Below are 19,730 nucleotides of genomic sequence, written 5' to 3'. Positions count from 1 at the left end.
ACGTTCTTTAAGGAAGATCAGAAGGTTCATGACGCATCGTTTGACGTGTTGTTTTCACGATCTGTTCTGGTGGACGCTGAGCTGTCAGCAGCATCTTGTTTGACACAACCGTCATCTCGCCCCTGACCCAGCCGTAATCCTTCTGTTCTGTTGTACAAGATAAGAATAAGCAAGGCAAAGCAGCAAGCATACTGAACAGTAACATTGTGAATAAGTACTCATTAGAGAACGCATGATAACATATATATACAATTTTTCTAACAGTGCGCTTATGCGTTTGTCTCTGATAAAATACAATGCAATTTAGAAAGGTACATTTCATTTTGGCAGATTTGGGGGAGGAAATATTTCTTAAGATACGCAGTGGGTTTTACGTTGAGCAGCAAGACTGTTTATCCCTGTATCTGAATACACATCTTTAGAAAGTACAACAAAAAAAAAAAACACTGGAATATTGCAGTACTTTTTGTAAGGTGACTTTGTGATGGATGGATGGATGGATGGATGGATGGATGGATGGATGGATGGATGGATGGATGGATGGATGGATGGATGGATGGATGGATGGATGGATGGATGGATGGATGGATGGATGGATGGATGGATGGATGGATGGATGGATGGATGGATGGATGAATGGATGCATGGATGGATGCATGGATGGATGGATGGATGGCACATTAACAACATCTTACAACTGTGTTGTTCCTCAAAGGCAATTATTTGAGCTTACCGTTCCGCCAAAAATGTTTTAATCAAGCTAATATGCAGAAAATTAATTTTCACTGAAAACATAATTGGGGGAGTTTTGCTGTAGGGGGAAGATCCTCTGGGATAGAGGCTTGTCGACAAGCGTTACTGTAAATGACTAAGTGGGGATAGTATATGCCACCATTCACACAACAACCACGGCAAAATACCATTAGACATTGTACTTTTCATCACATCGTATCAAGGACATGCATCAGCGCCATAGTCTGAAGCTTGCACTGTCAAAAACTACATTATGGCTCATGCAATATGGATTTTAAGGCTTTCCAGTTCAGTGGCGCAAAATGTAGGCGCATGGAATGGAAATGTATACAAATAGCCACATGGCCTGATTTATAGCCATAGAGTGACCCCTCCGACGGAGAAAATTGCATCTCAAATTCCCAAATCTGCACCACTGTTTTGTGAGAACACATTCAGAGCAAATTTACCGCACGGGTATAAAATAAATTGATGAGAACAATTGAGGGGAAAAAAAGAAAAAGAAATCGCTTCCATTCAATGATGCACATCAGACACATTGTGACACTCTTGCACCGTATCAGCAAAACACATCTCCTCTTCAAAGGAAGCCGCAATTCTCTAACGAAGATCTTTACTTTGAGGAGTGCGCTACTTTTCAATTAGTTCCATGTCAGCGTGATTGGGCGTCAGAGCTTTTGATGGGCCTGGAGGCCTGTTGATGAACACCGATAGAGGCTAAAGAAGGCTGAGCTGTAATTGCTACGATGGATAGGGAACAATGCTGTGTGCGCGCGTGCGTATGTGCATGTGTGATTACTCAAAGTCCTTTTATGAATTCCCGTCACTTCTCATGTTATCAGAGTTTTCCGCTAAAATATTCAAGGCGCTGGAAAATGACTTGGCCTCTTCTGAAAATATGTACAGTAATACTAGAAATCATGGAATCAATGAAGCATCATATAAATAAATATATGATCATTATTTAAATATATATTTACATATATATAATAAAATATATATAAAATATATATATATATAGAATATATATAGAATAAAAAAAATTGGTGGTGTGCCGCAGAGTAATTGCATGCATGCACTGTGTATATTTCCACACATCTAAGCGAGTTGTCATTGATCCGCCCCTCTTCTATTAGATTAGTATCGACGGGCCGAGAGAACAGATGGCCAAATGTAAAATTTCTCAGCAGTCACTTGAACCACATATCTAATTGAAATAATCATCATAAATCTGTAATGATCAAACTGCATGATGTATGCGTGCTAGAAGTGTGTTGCGGGTGAGCCATTTCACATTTCACTCCAAAAAGGCCAGAATGAAAGTGACATTCCATCATTACACAGCAGGAAAGCGAGAGGAAAGAAAAGTCAACGGATAGATGGATAACGAGAGGAGAGAGAGAGCGAGAGAGAGAGAGAGAGAGGATGTCCAACGGCATGGCCCAGGCAGCAGCTGAATTAAAGAGCCTTTTTTTTGTGGCGTTTAATATCCATTCATTGGCTGGACTGCTGACACAGTCAGAGCACTGCGCTCAGGATTTATAGCCACTAAGAGTGGGCATGCCCAGAACCAAAGCGCTGCAGTCAGCACATTTGCACTCGGAAAGACAGCTGGCTGCACACACGGGCGGGCGGGCAGGCACGCACACGGGCAGGCAAGCACGCACGCATAAAAAGCGTCACCTGGGTACCGGAGGTGTTTTAAGATTTGGGAAATTGTATGCAAAAAAACTAAACAAAAAAAACTCCACCAACCTGCCCAAATGGGGGTCTCCATGTACAGCCGACTGTTCGGAATGAAAGGCCCTGTTGACAAGCACAAAAAGAAAGAGCTATTTAAGACAAACTTGGTGCCTCCATTGGCTCAGACAAAGAGCAAGAACAGGATGGGCTACTTCTTGACTCTTGCTGCTGCTGCTGCTGCTGCTGCTGTATTGTAGTAATTAGTTTGGCGTAATGGCAAGGCGAGGCCAATTCGGATTAAAAATGTATATGGCAAGCGCAAGATGGTGGCAATTGTGTGAATGTGAGCATTTCTTAAATGGCCACCATTCATCTAATGTGTTGCTCTTATTGTACGCCATAGGGAGAGAGAGCGAGAGAGAGAGCTCAGAGACACATCGAGAATGAGTGTTTTGTAGAAAACCATTTCCAAGGTTGCTGTGATGCCTTAACCCAACAAAATGCGGAACCCAATACATTTACGGTATGTTTCTGTGCTTTCCGGCTGTGAAAAGCACATTGCTATTCTTCTCTTTCATCTTAACTAGCACCAAATGGTACAAGATTTTAAAAAAACAAGATGAAAAGATATGACTCAAAAAAAAAAGAAACATAAGCATCAAGATAATATTCAAATATGTAAATGAGTCATACAAATCCTAGAAATTCCTAGAAGACAAAAGATAAGAATATTAAATAGTAATGAATTTAAAAAAAACACATCATTAGCTCTCTCCATTTGCAACATATAGTAACATACTTGAACCAATACAGATATATTAAAGGCGTCGCCACACCGGCGGTGCTCACAATGGCCTATAATGAATAGCGGGAGGACCAATAACAAGATTAGAGCCGTGGCTTGGAAATAAAATTAAACCAACAATCATTCTAACTGACCGCATTGAATGATGTCAGACATCAGTGAGTAGAAGCCAGTGATGTCACCGTGTTTCCTTATCTGAGCCGCTGCCAGCTTGTGCGGTCGCTCAAGGAACATGATTGGGTTATGCGTGTGTGTGCGTGCGTGTCTGTGTGTGTGTGTGACTCGTCAAGGGGCCACCCGGCAGGTGACTGGGCCTGATTCCATTAACCATCCGGTAATTTGACCCATGTTTAATCAAATCAACTTTAATACCTCCAATCAAATTACATCAGCCTCCTGTGTCCTATCACACACTGAGACGGAGCTGAAGAGATAGCGGAAGATGAGACCAAATTTGAGGCCAGGTATTGCCTAAGTGCAAAAGGGAGCGTTAGGGGGGCGGGGGGATGAAATAAATTAATAGTCAGCAAATTCCAAATATTTAAGATGAAGAAAGTATGGGAAGTCTCCCCAGTGTGCAGATTACATCCATTCCATTATAACCTTTTTTTTTTTTCCAGTCAATTCCAAACAATTTATCAGTACTACTTGGCAGATGAGTGATTGCTTATGGGAAGGTTGTAAAATTCAAAAGGAGTTAAAAAAAAAAGGCCTAATTATAATTTCTTTCATAATAAATAACGTACAAAATAATTAAAAATAATATGCTAAACAGCTTGTGTGGATTTAAAAAAAAATGCATCAAGACAAAAAAGGTAACAAGCTGCGATAAAAAAAAAAAAAAAAAAAAGAAAAAATCATGTCATTCACTAAATCCCTCCTGGTTTGGAATGAAAGGCAAAAGTCATTTGCTTAAGGGGGAGGAGTGGATGTTATAGTACAACTGGGGCGCTACTTTTCGATTAGTGATTAGGAGGATAAAGAGCAGTGGAAGTTCCTTAAGGGTGGATGCTTGACAATGGCGTAAGGGAACACATGAAGACTGTTTTCCTTTTTTTTGGGATAGTAATGATGAGAGCAGAGCTCAGAGGATGTCAGCTTTTAATGCTGGGATCACAGCTTCCCCGCCAGCAGTAATCTCATAGATTTCATCTAATTTAATTGGAAACTCCTTCACTTCAACTAATGGGCCTTTTTATTTTCAGATCTCGACATGCTGCTGGGTAATGCTGGCCACTGATGAGACTTCCTTGGCTACGCAACACACCCACACACACACATTTAGTCACAAGACACTACTACCCACCATCTTATTTGTTTACTCATAGAGGTTAAATAAATAGTATTTAAAAATAAATACATACGAAAAGATTCAAATTAAAACACATAAAATAATAATAAAGCTAAGTGTTAATGTATACGACAATAAATAAACAAAAGCAGACGTAATTTTTGAATTTTGGTTTAACGGTTGCAGTTCTATGAGTGTTTCATCAATCCATATCACCATGCATTTAGTATATCTGAAGATTTCCAGGAAGTGATTGATCAGGTTGTGGTAGTAATATCATCCAAGAAATGAATGCCTGACTACATTTTTCACTCATGTCTTTTTTGAACAAAATGTGAAGAGAGTAAGTTCCAAAGAAAAAATGTTTGGTCGTTTTTTTGAGCGTCACTCATTTAGGATCTTTCCCTCTAGTTGACTTGAAGTCATTTCACACAAATCTAACTTTCTGGTTGAGTGTGCTTACTTTGTGGAGAGCCACAGTCCACAGAATGGAGGTTTCAGTTCCCACTAGCGTTTATTGTGCCAGGGCCACATAAAAGCTTGATTGTGGCCATATACTCCAGTATGCTTGGCTGTGCGTTATGGCCACTGATCTTTATGTCTCTCTGCACAGGAGGAAGACCATAGCCTCAGCAAAATGTTGGCTACATAGGCATTTGTGCTTGCCTTGTGTGACTTTGCAAGGGTGGGTGTGTGTTTGCCTGAACTCCCATACGCCGCCGCCGCCGCCAGTTCATCTGCATCCATTCTCCCAGGGGATGCATACAATAGGAACACTTAAATGAGGCATGCATAAATGGATGAAGCGCCTCTTGCATCTTATACAAGGCCTTGTGTAGATTTTCCTAGTTGCATGTGTTTTATTCTCCTTTCTCACATGCCTAGCGGTGGCAGTTAGGTAATTGAAAGGGGAGGAAGAGAAGGTAGAGAAGATGGAGAGGGATGAAGAGTGAGGGTGAAGCTCTTGGCATCAGAAACAATTAACCCCGGAAATAATTCAGGGATCAAATGTGCTGTAAACACCGAGAATGGAGAAGAAGAAGAAGAAAAAAAAAAGGGAGGCACGGGAATGGTGCGAGAGGTTGAATGATTGAATGGAACATGAAAATGTAATGAGTCCCACTGTGGCTACATGGAACAAAGACAATGCTGTATTAGTGCGTGGATGTGTGTGTGTGTGTGTGTGTGTGCATGCGTACGGTGGACTTGTATTGAATTTCACTCAACCTCTGTCTTTTTGTAAACATCCGAATGCCTGGAGGTACAATGGGTGAGCGGTAAGCTGCCATCTCTGCTAGGGTGAACTCTATTTCACGGGTTAGTGCTACAGTGAACAATAACAGCATCAAGCCTCTTGGCTTCATAAAACATGCTACAGCTACAGCAGGTTCCATTGCAACTCTTTGTCCATTTTTAGCTCCGGCCGGCAATAACTGTCAACAATGGGAGGGGAGTCTCTTGAAACAACTAAGCTTGACAGAGGAATCATCTCAGTGGAATGAGCCACCCTCGAGTCAAGTAGTTCATACGTGCCGCAAATGATCACAGTAGAGTACAGAGTATCTCATATGCAAATGGAAATATTCATTTCAGACCTTTCCCGTCGATTTCCCACAGTTAAGTATCAATCACCCTTACTTGCTAGCTTTGCTGAAACTATGGCGGAATATCAAGGGGGAGAACAATTGTCATTGCACAGGGACATCACCTCTTTTTGCGTAGTGATTGATTTTAAATCATAAAACTTCCAACTGAAAACATTTCGTATCATACTAACTCATGAGGATTCAATAGCTGGCTTTTGCTGATAAACACTCCCAAAGTGACACCTATTAATCAATTTTACAGTACATGACAAAATAAATTGTTGATACATTTGGTGGAAAAGAAAAAAGTTAGCAGAAGCATAGAAATTCCCCCAAAGAATTCTACTTTCAAAAAGGCCACGTAAACATTCTATACAACCTCGGTCATTGTCAAAACTGCTGATCTCAGAATAATCCAAGCTAGCATTAGCAACTTGTGTCCGTGTTGGAGGGGAACAATGCAAGACTAATGGGCGAGTGAGGGAATTAATGGTTGCGTGCACATATTCGGGAGCGTGTGTGTATGCGTGTGTGTTGTGCAGTCATCATGGTACATTTGAACTCAAGCTAATTATTATACTATAATCAAACAGACCCCTGATGAATGAATGCGCTTTGTAAATACCGTACCTCAAATTTGTGAGCAAAAGGACTGTTGACATGACTTTTGTTGCACTTTCAAAGTCATGATGAAGTCCAAAATACTTTCCAATCATCTGTAAGAATTCATTGAGTCTCAATCAAGCAAGCATTATGTTTGGACTCTAAGCGCCCGCACCGTGTGTGTGGTTTTAGTCCATCACTATACTTGAGTGTGTGTCAAAGAGAGAGGAGGACCCTTTCGCACCCCATTCTGCTGACAATCGCAAAAAGAAACCTAATGCCCCCATACACACACACACCCTCACACACAATACCCCACGTGCACTTACACACTCGTCCTGCTGCCTTTGCTTTATTGATTCTTAAATGACACCGGAGTCACTGTCATGGATCTGCTGCGAGCGACCACTCTGCTGGCCTGTCGCTTTCATTAAATCTACAGTGAAGCCAAACAACACTGAGGATTGAGTGGGCATGCTTACGGGGGGTTGCGGCGTTGTGAGCGTGAACACAGACGAGTCACACAATTCCAATATTTGCCAACTTTTCCATCTTATCCAGACGAATACGAGTCTCGGAAAAGTCCGCAAAATGGTCAGAAATTCCGCCTCCTCTTCCCTTTCTCAACTGTATGACCAAGTCTTCATGAGTCAGACCAGTCGGGAAAGTTGGCTAAAAAGGGGCTTATTTAGCAAGGTGTAAAGTCCACTTTAGCCATAGATAGCATGGCCTTGGTAACTCAAAGGACCTATTCCTGTACTGGAAGACTGCTGCTATACTGATGGAGCTCTCCCCAGAACTCTTGGCCGGCCCAGCAGCCCCGAGGCATTTAATACCGTAGTAGTGGCAGGGAGTAGCGGCTCAGAACGGCCATGCTGGCAGAAACCAATTCCCGCCACAGCAATCTCATTCTTTCAGTCATTCCCCACAGTGCCTGGCAATAGGTGGGGAGCAAAGTTAGGAACCTTTTCTTTTTTTTTTTTTCCCACAACAGTACATAAATTATATAAAATATTATTACATTAAATAGTCTCTTGTCAAATTAACTATAGCTTTACTGACCAGGATTATTTGTCAAAACAAATGTTGACACACAAGCAAATACATCATTCTTAATTTAGAAATGCATTTTCATAATCTATTTAGAAAAAATAATCATTCACAATGCAAAATCGGCATCCGAGAAAAGCAGCATATTGACATTTGTCATGCAGCTTGTATGTCGTAAGTTCCACTCACATGTGAACTATTTTAAATGTATTCAGAATTAGTACTGATAGTTGAGTGTCGCTGCTATATCGAGACTATGGATCAGTAATGGCTACATTTGGACTCTGAATGAAAAAGGTCAGGCTGTGACACTGAGCTACTGAAAACATGGGCATTCTATAGCATTCGACAGATGCCTACACAAACACAGACAAATAAGCGCACACACACACACTTGGCCAGAAAGTACTGTTTGCTCCTAGTAAATAAAACATAAAGCCCATGTTTCCCGGAAGAATCGCATATTACAATTTGCGCACAGGACAGCAAAGTTTGCTGCTATTGTGGAGACGTCTCTATTGGCTATGTCCTCTCCTACTCTTTCAATTTATTTTCATTCAATTCAACACAATGCATGTATAACAACACTGTCATGGAAATAAATAAATAAACAGCCTAGGCTCCAACTGAAGGTTGCTCTGGATGAGGAAATCAATTCCTACTTGGTGTTTATTGTATTCATATTTGTATTTTGAGTGGTGAAATGCTGATTCTCTCCTAACGCTGGCGGTCTGCAGTAGACTGGATGAAGTTCATTTATGATCACCACACACGGTATTGTGGCTTTGGAAAAAGCCTTTTGGAGTGCTTTATGTCACCCCTCGGTGAGCCTGCCATAAGTAGCTGTCGTCATTCATGAAGAGTTACAGCTCGTAACTGATGGAACAGAAACACCGGAGAGAAACAACAAGTGCAAAAAAAGCTGCAGGACAGGCTAGAATTATGAGCAACACAAATTGTCTTTGGAAGACATATTTGGGGAGGGATCAACAAACCGAAACAAACCTGCCAACTCTAATTATGTATTTACTTCATTTAATCTCAAGCGTCAGATAAAGTTACTTTAAAATCAAGCCATCAATAAGTAGAGGTTCTCAACTAATAGGAAAATAGTCATGAGAAGAGAAAGAACCGTGCAAAAGAATCAAATATGGATCAAAAGAGCAAGTGTCTGATGATGAAACGGTATCGGAAATAAACTGAGCAAGAAACAGAGTAAGTTTGGAGGGAGAGCGAGAGAGAGCGAGAGAGAGGGCTGGGCTTCTTAAACTAATGAGATATTGATTCGGGAGATACACACCTCCTCAGGGCTTCCGCCTGACACTCAGATAAATGGGCGGCCATTCATTACCAAGAGAGAGAAAGATATAACACTCATGCATAGAGGTGGGTGGGGGGGGGGTTCATGGATGGCAATAGGAAGAAACGGCTACAAAATCAAATCAAATCATGAAACATTTCCCTTGGAAAATTGAAACATCACAACAACTGTCAAACAATCTATCCTTTGCCCCTTCCTTGCTTTTATAATAGTGTTCTCAATTACTGAGAAAGATTTCCAATGAATGAAGCAAGGTGATATATTTTTTTCTCACTTCCCAAGCTGAGCCCCAAAATAGCCCATTGATTTTGCCCCACCTCCACCCCCTTACTGGAGGATCTGGAGTTGGCCTGTTATTGCCACTCCACATCTTAATGGGTCAGCTATTGAGTGTACACTGATTGTCTTAGCTGGTCGGCAAGGGCCATTGACCCGGGCGGGCTGTCCAACAATGGGCCCTGTGGGATAACAAACCAAGTCCACAGACAACAGCCACGGAGATAAGTGCCCTCTCCAGTGACCAAGTAGGCAATCAAAAGGCTAAATAGATGTTGAGTGGCAAAAGAAGAGTGCCAGACTACGAGTACTGAGGTGGCGGTGGGGGGGGGAAGGTGAGCAAAATCGACAATGCTCAGAAACAACATCGTTTACAAACCTCATGAAGCGATTTCACACATCGTCTTATCAGGCTTTCGTTTATCTGAGCAGTCGTACAATGTTGCAAATGTTTCCTATATCAAATCATTATAAGGAAAAGTCAATAAATTGTGTACCCCGCATGGAGAATTATTGTTTGAATGGGACAGGAAAAAATAAAACCAATTTTACCTTTCTATGGACGACCTGCACCACCAGAACAATAGCATTGTCTTACAGAATGCCATTATGAAATATAACCTCATTCACACAGCCAAGACAATATTGGGTCGTGATAAATTGTTCTCTGGGTAGCTTTACACAAAAGGAAAACATGTATAACCAAGAGTTGGGAACAGGAAGCAGCTCTAGGGTGACCAGATTGTGAGTTTAAACATAAAGGAAAATATGGATTGGTGGCGGCACTGGTGGAGCTAGAGGGAAAGGGGGGGGCAAAAAAATAAGAATCCTAGCACCGCCATTGGGCAGTGGTCATATTATGCTCGCATAAATATACCTTCTGGAAGAGTTTACAAATGCTAGATTTTCAATTCTAGTACTAATGAATGGCATTATTAATGGACGGATAGTTTTTCTACAGATGCTTTCCATGTTTTGTTTTGTCATCCTTCAGATTGTAACAGTTAGTGTCAACTTAGTCCCAGCGCCATCCAAACAATTAAACAATTCTGTCTTTATCTGTTTGAAAAGATTTACTTTCAAGCCAATATCTGGAAGCTCAGCCATGCTTCAAGTCCCTCTCCATTTCACTCAATGGTCAAATCAGGATGACAAACAAAGCTAAGGGACTTGATGGAGACAAATTTCTATTTGCGCTTGCGAGGGGCTCATGTTTCCGTCCATCTTCTCTGCAAAGGCTTAATTCTCCCTTTGTGTCTCTTTTATTGTTTGGAAACTTGAATATCATGCCATATTAATTAGTCTCTGCACTAATTCAAGAGCTGGCAACGTTGTCGCTGGAAATGCAGGACATCTGGGATTTAGTTGACGTGAATGATTTAAGTCTCAAGGCTTGGATGCAAAGCACTGTCACAACATTTGCGCTCTTTTATCCCCCTTGTGCAAAGATATTTGTCTTCACTTGGGAAGATTTATTTGCATTTAAGGCATTTGTAACAGACAATTCATTACTGGGGCTAATCATAAAAAATAATTCGATATTTGTCCTGCAAGAGGAAATTTCCTTTACACTCATGCATTTTCCTTTAAAAATGAACCTAAATTGAATAAGTGGCCATTGTTTATATCTTTGTGGGGTACAACAATGGGCTTTCTATATTGAATTGAAAAACTTTGCATAATCTGAATAATTCCAGAGTCAACAATTTCCATTGCATCCATTACCATAAGTGTAGCACAGCACTCCTGATTTTATTATATACGGTTATTTTTACTTAGCTGCAAGCCAGCATATCCTTTAACGTGTCAGAAAATAGCTGAGTAGCCGAAGCAGGAGACCTAAAGTAAGTTTGGGACCATTATATTAACGGCCAAATACAAGCCTCGTCACATCTGTTTGCGCGTGTACCACAAAATCCTATTTTGGACAAAAATGTAAACGTGATCCTAAAGGCTTTGTGGCGATATTTCATTGATCCTCTTCTCATCTTCACCTAACCTCACCCTCGTTCAGTGCAAGCTCAATTTAATTGCGCGTCATAATAAAATCTCATTTGAATGGGAACAATCCAGTGCTGCCTAATCAAATGAACAAAGTCCTCCTTTGATTTTCAATTATCTCTGCTCCCATCTCCGGCTCGCGTTATTTGATCCCCTCCATTGGCTGCCAGCCATGAGGCAAATGATACTGTACGTACAGATTGACGAATCACATGGACATTTACGCACACTTAAGAAGAAGCGGACCAACTGTAAAAAGGAGACCCATCACCTGACACGCCCTAATTACCAAACAGTGAACACTAAAGCCCAATCAAGGCAATGAAACATTGGACTTGACACCAAATTTGACATTTGCAAGAGGAGTTCAAATAATGACTCATTTTGGATGATAAAACAAAAGTAATGAGTTCATGTCAGTATGGGATTGGCAGTCATAATTGGAGGATTAGCCTGTCAATCTGGGATTGACACCGCCATGATAGGAGGATTAGCCTGTCAATCTGGGAAGGGCGCCGTCACCATCGGAGGATTAACCTGTCAATCTGGGCATGACACCGTCATGATTGGAGGATTACGCCGTCAATCAGTCAAACCTCATATCAGACCACACCGTTCAATTTTGGTCATCAGTCCAAGGCCCAATTGGCTCAGTGAATATATGATATATATATATATATATATACGTGTGGCTCCGGGGTGAGGTGGACATGGAGGAGAGACTCTCTCAGGCTTCCCTCGATACGAGCTGGCCCAACAGCTGAGAAGATTCATGTCTTTTATTAGCCTCTGACAATAACTGTCAGCCAGCATTTCATATTCAAAGTAATGTGTATAATTACAGTTTTATGAGCAGCCTCTGAATACATTTAGACAGTGATTTTATTTCTGAATGTGATGCTTTTCCACAGATTATCAATAGTTAATGTGCTGAGAATGATAGCGGGAGGGAGAAACACCGGAGCATGCGGCCAACTTCCTTTATATCTGCCAATTTTGGACAAGGATGACGGAAATGACCTACTGCAAATCTTATTCATTTATTCATTTATTTAATTTATTTATAGGAGTAACACTAGTAATCATGGTTTATGACACTAGCGTGTATTATTTCTAAATCTGTGATGTCAATAGCAACACCTCAAGTTGATGCTGCATTGGTCAAACTAGAAAATAGAGAAGTTAACGCGAGTGAGTGTATTTTTTATTTATTTTTTGGGTCAGGGCCTAAAAAAGTGTTATTTTTTGACTTTCCAGGATGATTAAATATTTAAGTTATTACCTTGGTAGCCCTGGCTCCCTTGTTTCCCAGCATCAACGTAACATTTTTCTTTAGAGCCCCTCGTGAAGGCCATTATTGCTGCGAAACAACATTATTTCTACACTGCTGGCATGTTGGAATTTGCTTTACTCTTGGAAATGCACACATGCCCACCAGTGGCACGTCTGTGGGACCAAATTAGTCAAACATGAGAAGAGTACCAACAAAAAAAAGAAAACTATTAAACTATGACATCATACAAAGAGAATGTAACATTACAATGAATTGAAGCGTTTGTTTTCTCTACATTTCAATCTTCAGTTCCAATTTAAAACAAAATCATGCATGTTGACGGATGGTGGGGGGGGTTTCCTCAAAGGATGAACATTGTGGGGGAAGCACATGGAAGGATGGAGCCCAGGTTAAAAAGAAAAAAGGTAAAATATTTGAACATTGTCTCCCAAAGTCATTTTGGATAGCTCACCCACAAACTGTGTGTTAAAACGAAATCCTCCATTCAATCATGGCGGCTTCTTTGACTGTGAAGGCCTCAAAGGGAAGGCCACACATGCACCAAACATGCAATCCTTTGATATAATTACAATCCTGACCTTTCGGTTAAATGACTGCTGGCATTAACCGCCACATCTGCTGACACACACAAGGGCCGCACATTGCACAAGTGGCGGGTGCCTTCGAGTGATTAAAGCAGAGCTCAGCAGTAACAAAAGTGCACGTCATACCAAATTAGAACAGGATCACAAAATAAGTGCAACAAATACTTTCAATTGTAGTAAATGCGCCAGGTTGCAGAATCATGTGTTACGATCGGAGGGAGGAGGGAAGGAAGGAAGGAAAAGCAAACGCTTGGGAGGACGTTGACGGTGATGAGAGCCTTGACAACCAGCATAATAAAGCATGCTAAGTGGAAGCCGCTAGATTTACGGGACCTTTACCCCAAAGCCCAATGTGCCATTATTTTCCCTCCCAAAACGTTAATGTCACACAGGGTGCTCATAAATACATCTTTGCCTTAATTTAAGGTTGCACAATGGAGAAACTCAGTCCATTGTTCTTCCCGGAGGCTGGGGGGGAAAAAAAGCGCTGGAATAATGGGAATCTTTATGAACATGTGGGAAAGATGATATGCACAATGACACTCACGTCGGTCGACATGGGCTAACAAATGCCGCCGAGCCAATGGCTTCTTGCTCAGATACGTCATTTCTGTTGCTCGGGCTAACAAGCAGCCTTTGGCAAATAATTACTGCTTTTATATATACTACCTTATATTCTTGTGAATCTCAATGGCCAGATCATTTAAGAGGATACCTTCCTTTGTATCATTTGTGTGCCTTAAACATTCATTTTACATCGGGAAAATATTGCGCATAAAGCCCTTGCTAAGGGCCTGTTCCCACATCTGTATGCAGGCAAACGGCTCTTCGATACAAAAAATAAATATGGCACATTGCAATTACGCAGCATCACATAATGAGAGGTGCAAGGAAAGACGACGGTTAATAAGCAAAAGAGGACCAATCTGCACTTCCCAGGGAACTAATGAAGGCTTTAATTAAGTGTCAAATGGAACCGAGGCCTCGGAGGCAGAGGAGAAAGCAACAAAATATCTCCCACTGGGTATTTCTTCATATTTGTCTGGAGGTTAGAGTAAAAACTGACGTGTGGACCGCTGCGCTGCTGCTGCTGCCGCAAGAAAGCCACCCACACACCCACACGCACACACACACAGTAAGGGTATTAAAAATGTAGCATGTTTTGTAGTGTAGTCTTTGTTTTTTGCACCGGCCTGAGTCAGGAGCAGGCCACACACGGTCGGTCTGTCGTCAGCATTTCTGTGTTATCAGCCAAGCTCCAAAAGGTAGACGGACGCGTGGCGCACAATGATAAGAAACGCAATCAAGACTCTCACCCACAAAGGGATAAGAATCCTTTTAGCACTATAGATTCATCGACAAACTTGCAATATAGACACTCGCATAAAAAGTCACACCTGCGAGGAAACACAGAGCATCCAAGCATAAAGTATAGCCAACATAGTTTGCATGAATCAATTGCATGTTATCAAAGTCTTCAACAGCTGTTTATGGATTGTTGTTTAAAATTAAAAAAAAAAAAAAAAGGAGGGAAGGGTTAAAGCCAGGTGCAGCAGACAGTCGGGGAATTTAAAAAGTTGGACTAATCAGGCAAGATTGGGAATTTTCATTTGAAATGATTCGTTCACTATATTAAGCATTTGTTCTTCTATTGTCCGGTACTGAACTTTTTAAATGACATGGAAATGCAAACACAAGTCAAATATGTGACCTTAGCACACACACAAAAAGATTGTCAAATACATACAATACATAAAGATTCTTGTTAATTAACAGTGATCACTGCTGTTAACGGATTTGATTGCTTTGCTTTGTACCAGTGCAGAACCGTAGCGAATGTTTGTACTGCCATCTCTTGGCAGATCCCAAACATGGCTCTAAAGCAGAAGGGATTGGATTGGGTTAGTAGGGAGGGATGATGATGATATCAACGGCTCCACAACATAGAATAATAATCACAATCAATCATCATCATAATTATGATAGTAATAGCAAAATACCATTAAAAAAAAGGTGTACTGATATCATGTCATTAGGGCTTACAAATGCCAAACTACAATTGCATCAAAGTATGAACTCGTTCAATCCAATTCCAATTGTGTTTGCATGTGAGGCAAGTGTGCAGCAAGTTGAAGCCATTTGCAGTGCGCAGTCCTGACCAGCAGATGGTAGGATCTCTACAGGAATAGCTCCAAACCTGTCCTGGGTTTGCCTCATGATCCAAAAACAGGAACTCTCTTTAGCATTTCATTTACAATGACAAGTGTTGATTACGGAGACCTCCTCCAGATCTCATTGCATTGGCAATTGCTTGTAGAAATATTGTATTCATAAACAGAAATCGGTGCACTCTCCTACTTCTGATTATTTTTCATTCCAATGACGACATCTTCTGCTCCCATAACTACTTTCTTGTCACCACTTCCATTATTTTGAACAAACTTTAACAGGGCCAAAAGTTTTAGCCTCCACTTCTGAATCACATGCATTCATCTAAGCATTCAAAGGTCATTTCTGGCCAAATTAAAATTTCTAGTCTAGTGAAAACAAACCTGAGTTGGGTTTAATCTGCTCTGGACATACACGCATAAAGCAAGGTGCTGACATTAATGAGCAGTCTCTCTCAACCCTGTCAAAGTCCAGACCAGAAAGGGGCGGCACTTGGGGTGTACTTTCCAAACATCAGAGAGGCGGACAGGTCAGCAAGATATTAAGATGAAGAAAGGATGGGCAAGACTTGATCCAGGAAAAAAAAAAAAATCGAAATAAGACACGGGGAATAATGAAAAGAAGAACAAAGAGAGGTAGGCGGACAGTGAAGGACGGCTTCCATGCTAAGCAGTGTGGATCAGAGCGGCGCCTCCTATTCTCTGAGCAAAACAATCTTAGACAATCAACTGACTTAGTGATGAGCAAGCACAATCTTCAGCTGGAGGACAATGAATAGAGGTAAGACGCTTATTTACGTCCTTTTTGTGGAGGGCCGCGAGCTAATAAACCTTTCCATTCGACTCAGAGGAATCTCTCAACTCATTTGTTTGCATCTTAAAGGGAGGGAAGAAAGAACAATCAAAGTATGAGATCCCTTCAGACTGTCGAGATTTTTGACTCTCTTGCAAGAACTTGCTTGGGACGCCGTAGTTCTGCTTAATCACCCATGTTTTGATTTAAATCACATAATGTAGCAGCATCTACAGAAGCGACATTGCCCAAGGCGGTGGCGCTAAACCCTATAAACAGCTCTTTGCTTTGACGTCACACTGTACCTAACCGCCCAATAAAAAGACGGTCTGATAATGCAGCAGAAAGGGGGCAGCCCATGAATGGCCATTTGAACAAATGGATGTTATTTGGCGACTCCTCGCGGAAGCTCAGATAGTCATCACAATTCTGGGTAGAGATATGGAGAATAAAATTGCCAGTGTAAAGACGAGCGCTGAGGTGTGTAAGAATGCTGAGCATCTTTGTCTATGAGAAAGAAATTGATTTAATAAGCATCATTGTAAGCATTATTATCTAAAGATTTTAACGGTAAGTGTTCATTTATACTACAATAAATAAATAGATACATACATAAATCAATATTTGGGGGGGGTTTGCTTTTCTGATGGCTCCTAAATCGCTTTGACGTAGTTGAACTACTTTGGTCATTTTGTGCTAGGTACAATTGCTACGTTTCAGGTCACTGTGAATTTTTCTAAAACCAGCTTGACTTGTTTAATCTTGTGCATTCACCTTTGCTTGATCAAAACATGAAGTTCATAAGCAAAAGCAACTGTGTCTGCGCCACAGCCTTTCAAATCCAAATGATATGCCTCTCACAGCTAAGGAGGGACCATTTCCTCATCATCTCCGGTGCAAAAAGAAAAAAAAATGTTTACACACAGACAAACACACCTTGAGAGGAAAGGCCACGCGCTGCTTTCAATTTGATTTGTATTTGAAAATACATTTTTCTCCCCCCCCCCTCCTCACACACGGCTTAAATCCCTCCCACGGGCGAGGAGATAGTGCAGGTAAAGCCACTGTGGACAAGCAAATAAGAGCTGAATTGCTAAAACTGCGTCTGCTGCTGTATTCATGAAGTGAGCGGGCGGGAGGGAGGGAGGGAGCATGGGCAAGGGAGGCTTTCGAAGGTCGCCAGTGAAAGTAATTTCAAATCCCTGAAGGTGTCTCTCAATGAATGGCAATAGAAAGCATAATGCTGCTTTTATTCGACACTTTCAGATGTGCAATGACGGCAGGAGGCTGCGGGATGGGGAAGGGGGAGAAAAAAAAAAAAAAACATCTACGAGGGCTGACCGGTAAACAGTCATGCTGAATGAAGCGGGTAACATGGGATCTGCTATTTACAATGGCTAACGTTCCCTTCTGACACCTGAGTAGAGGATTAGTGGAGACCCGTTCTTCCCTTTATATCCCATAGCACATTTTAATCCATAAAACAGAGCAAATAGAACATCCATCCATCCATTCATCTACGGCTTATTCTATTCAAGGTTATGTGTTGCTGAGTGCCTATCCCAGCTGAATTGAAGTATACTCCAATTGTAACTGCACATCCACTACAGTAGGTGGCAGCGACGCGCTCATGGTCAGACTTTAGGCGCAGGAAGTCCATTTTTTGAGAGGCGCTACGTAAGATGTTGCACAAGCGCTCGTGCAGCGATACAGAACAATACGATTTGTTTCACTGAGCTATTCATTTGATTCGAGCACGCATTTAACAGAATAGGCTGGCCAGCCTGATAGAAAAAAGGAAGACAAACACAAATGAAAAATAACCGCTATTAATCATCGTAAGCTGGTAAGTTAATTTCTCCGAGAAAAGCCATATCACTGAACATGAGTAAGGAAATTACCCTTATAGTCGGCAAGTCATCATTGAAAGTTTGTGTGCCTGTGTGTTGCAGTTTTGATTAAATTGAAAAGGCGTGCTGGGATAAATGAAGTGAGGAGTTGGACTGTACAGAGCTGACATGTATTAATGGCCACAATAGCTTCTCGAGACACTGCTAATAACCCATCCAGTGCTAGCAAATAGCGGGCGGGAAGGAGGAATGAATTACGGCGCCGAGTATGCTGACGTTTGCCTCCGATGATGCAAGAGCTGCAGGAAAGAAATGCAACCACCGTATTTTGGGGAGCTTTGGCAGAACATGTTTGGAAGGCTCAAATTGAGGTCAAAAATCAGATGCATGCAAGCACATTCCTGTTGGTAAAAAGACATGCACATCCTCCCTCTAGCGGCTCTAATCCATCTTGGGCTTTTCTGCCGTCGGGGTTTAATGTAAACATTGTGATAACACAATCAGCCGCAGTCCTCTCCATCCTTCTCGCCATCACTCTCTTGGTTTTTCTTCTCCTTGCTACTGGGCCAGATAATGAAATACATAAATGCAACGTGTAGTATTTCTTTTTGGAGACAGTGGGCCGTGTTCCTCCCCTTTCCTATTCTACCTTTGATGTCAGCGCGTGTTTGGCGCCAAAACAAAATGCAGAACAGCCGATGAATAATGGAGCCAAGTGCCAAACAGCCACCTTCTAATCTCAGCAGGCCTGCAGCAGAGTGCTTCAAAGCTTTATGAGCTTGCAACAACACCGCACTGATCATCTGCTGTACGGCAGTGACGGACCGTGTCATGGGGTGAGAGCAAGTCACCCGACTTCACGTTGCCGATCTTTCAGACATGACTTGGTTCGACAACGCCGCATTTAGAATCAAACACAAATGTTCCGGATGCTGAAAAATGCATTTAACCGGATGGCGTTTTCACAACTTTGAAAATCACGTCTCATCATTTCTTCTGAATCGGTTGTCGTTGCTTGTTTGAGGTTTGTTTGTTCGAAAACAATGGCTACACTTGTTTGACATGGACAACAAATGACGACAATCATAAGAAAGCCTCACAAGCAGATGCAAATGAGTATGAATGTCATTATTCATGTCAATTACAATGCGAGGAGGAAGGCAGTTCATTATTCTAACAAAGCTTGTGAAAGGCGGCAAAAATACGAAAGCACAAACAAACAAAAGAAATCAAATTAAAGCTTCAAATAGTGGACTGTAGCCTACCCAATGCGACTTTAGGCGAGAAACAGAGGGCATTCTGGGCACATTGGGAAAGACAAAGCAAGCACCTTTCACAATCACATTTAGAGTCTGGATAATTTACATTTCAATTCACTTTATGTGCTTGAGTTTTGGAATGTGGGAAGAAGCTGCATGGACAAGATCGATTGGAGCACATGGAAGTAGATTATTTGAAGTCATATCACGTTGCTTTTTTGTTTCAGGACACAAACTAGTTGAGAATGGAATCAAGAGCATTTCCGCGGCTTGAAGCCTGGCCTCTTGCTACCCCAACACTACATTCCCTTGTCCCCTAATTAAAACAAATCCCCCCCCAAAAAAGATGAATCAAGTAAAGCCACACCCAAAGCCCCGTACGGCAAAACGGAGATTTGGACCGGACGGCTTTG

At 41.6% G+C, this 19,730-nt stretch overlaps 1 protein-coding gene across 5 annotated transcripts in view; it reads right to left on the bottom strand.

The window, feature by feature from the left end:
- The window catches only part of rbfox3a (RNA binding fox-1 homolog 3a), a 158,736-nt gene that overhangs the window by 98,999 nt on the left and 40,007 nt on the right, over nucleotides 1-19,730 (bottom strand). For all 5 annotated transcript variants that reach the window (XM_088359694.1, XM_088359695.1, XM_088359696.1 and 2 more), the window contains one exon: nucleotides 2,509-2,559. In XM_088359694.1, the coding sequence (XP_088215820.1) occupies nucleotides 2,509-2,559 (51 nt within the window). The remainder of the gene's footprint in view (nucleotides 1-2,508; nucleotides 2,560-19,730) is intronic.

Source organism: Syngnathus floridae, chromosome 18, assembly GCF_059516105.1.
Source record: "Syngnathus floridae isolate MCC-2025c chromosome 18, RoL_Sflo_1.0, whole genome shotgun sequence".
Classification (NCBI taxonomy): Eukaryota; Metazoa; Chordata; class Actinopteri; order Syngnathiformes; family Syngnathidae; genus Syngnathus; species Syngnathus floridae.
Note: the sequence above shows the minus strand (reverse complement) of the source record. Positions and strands in the feature narration are given on the sequence as shown.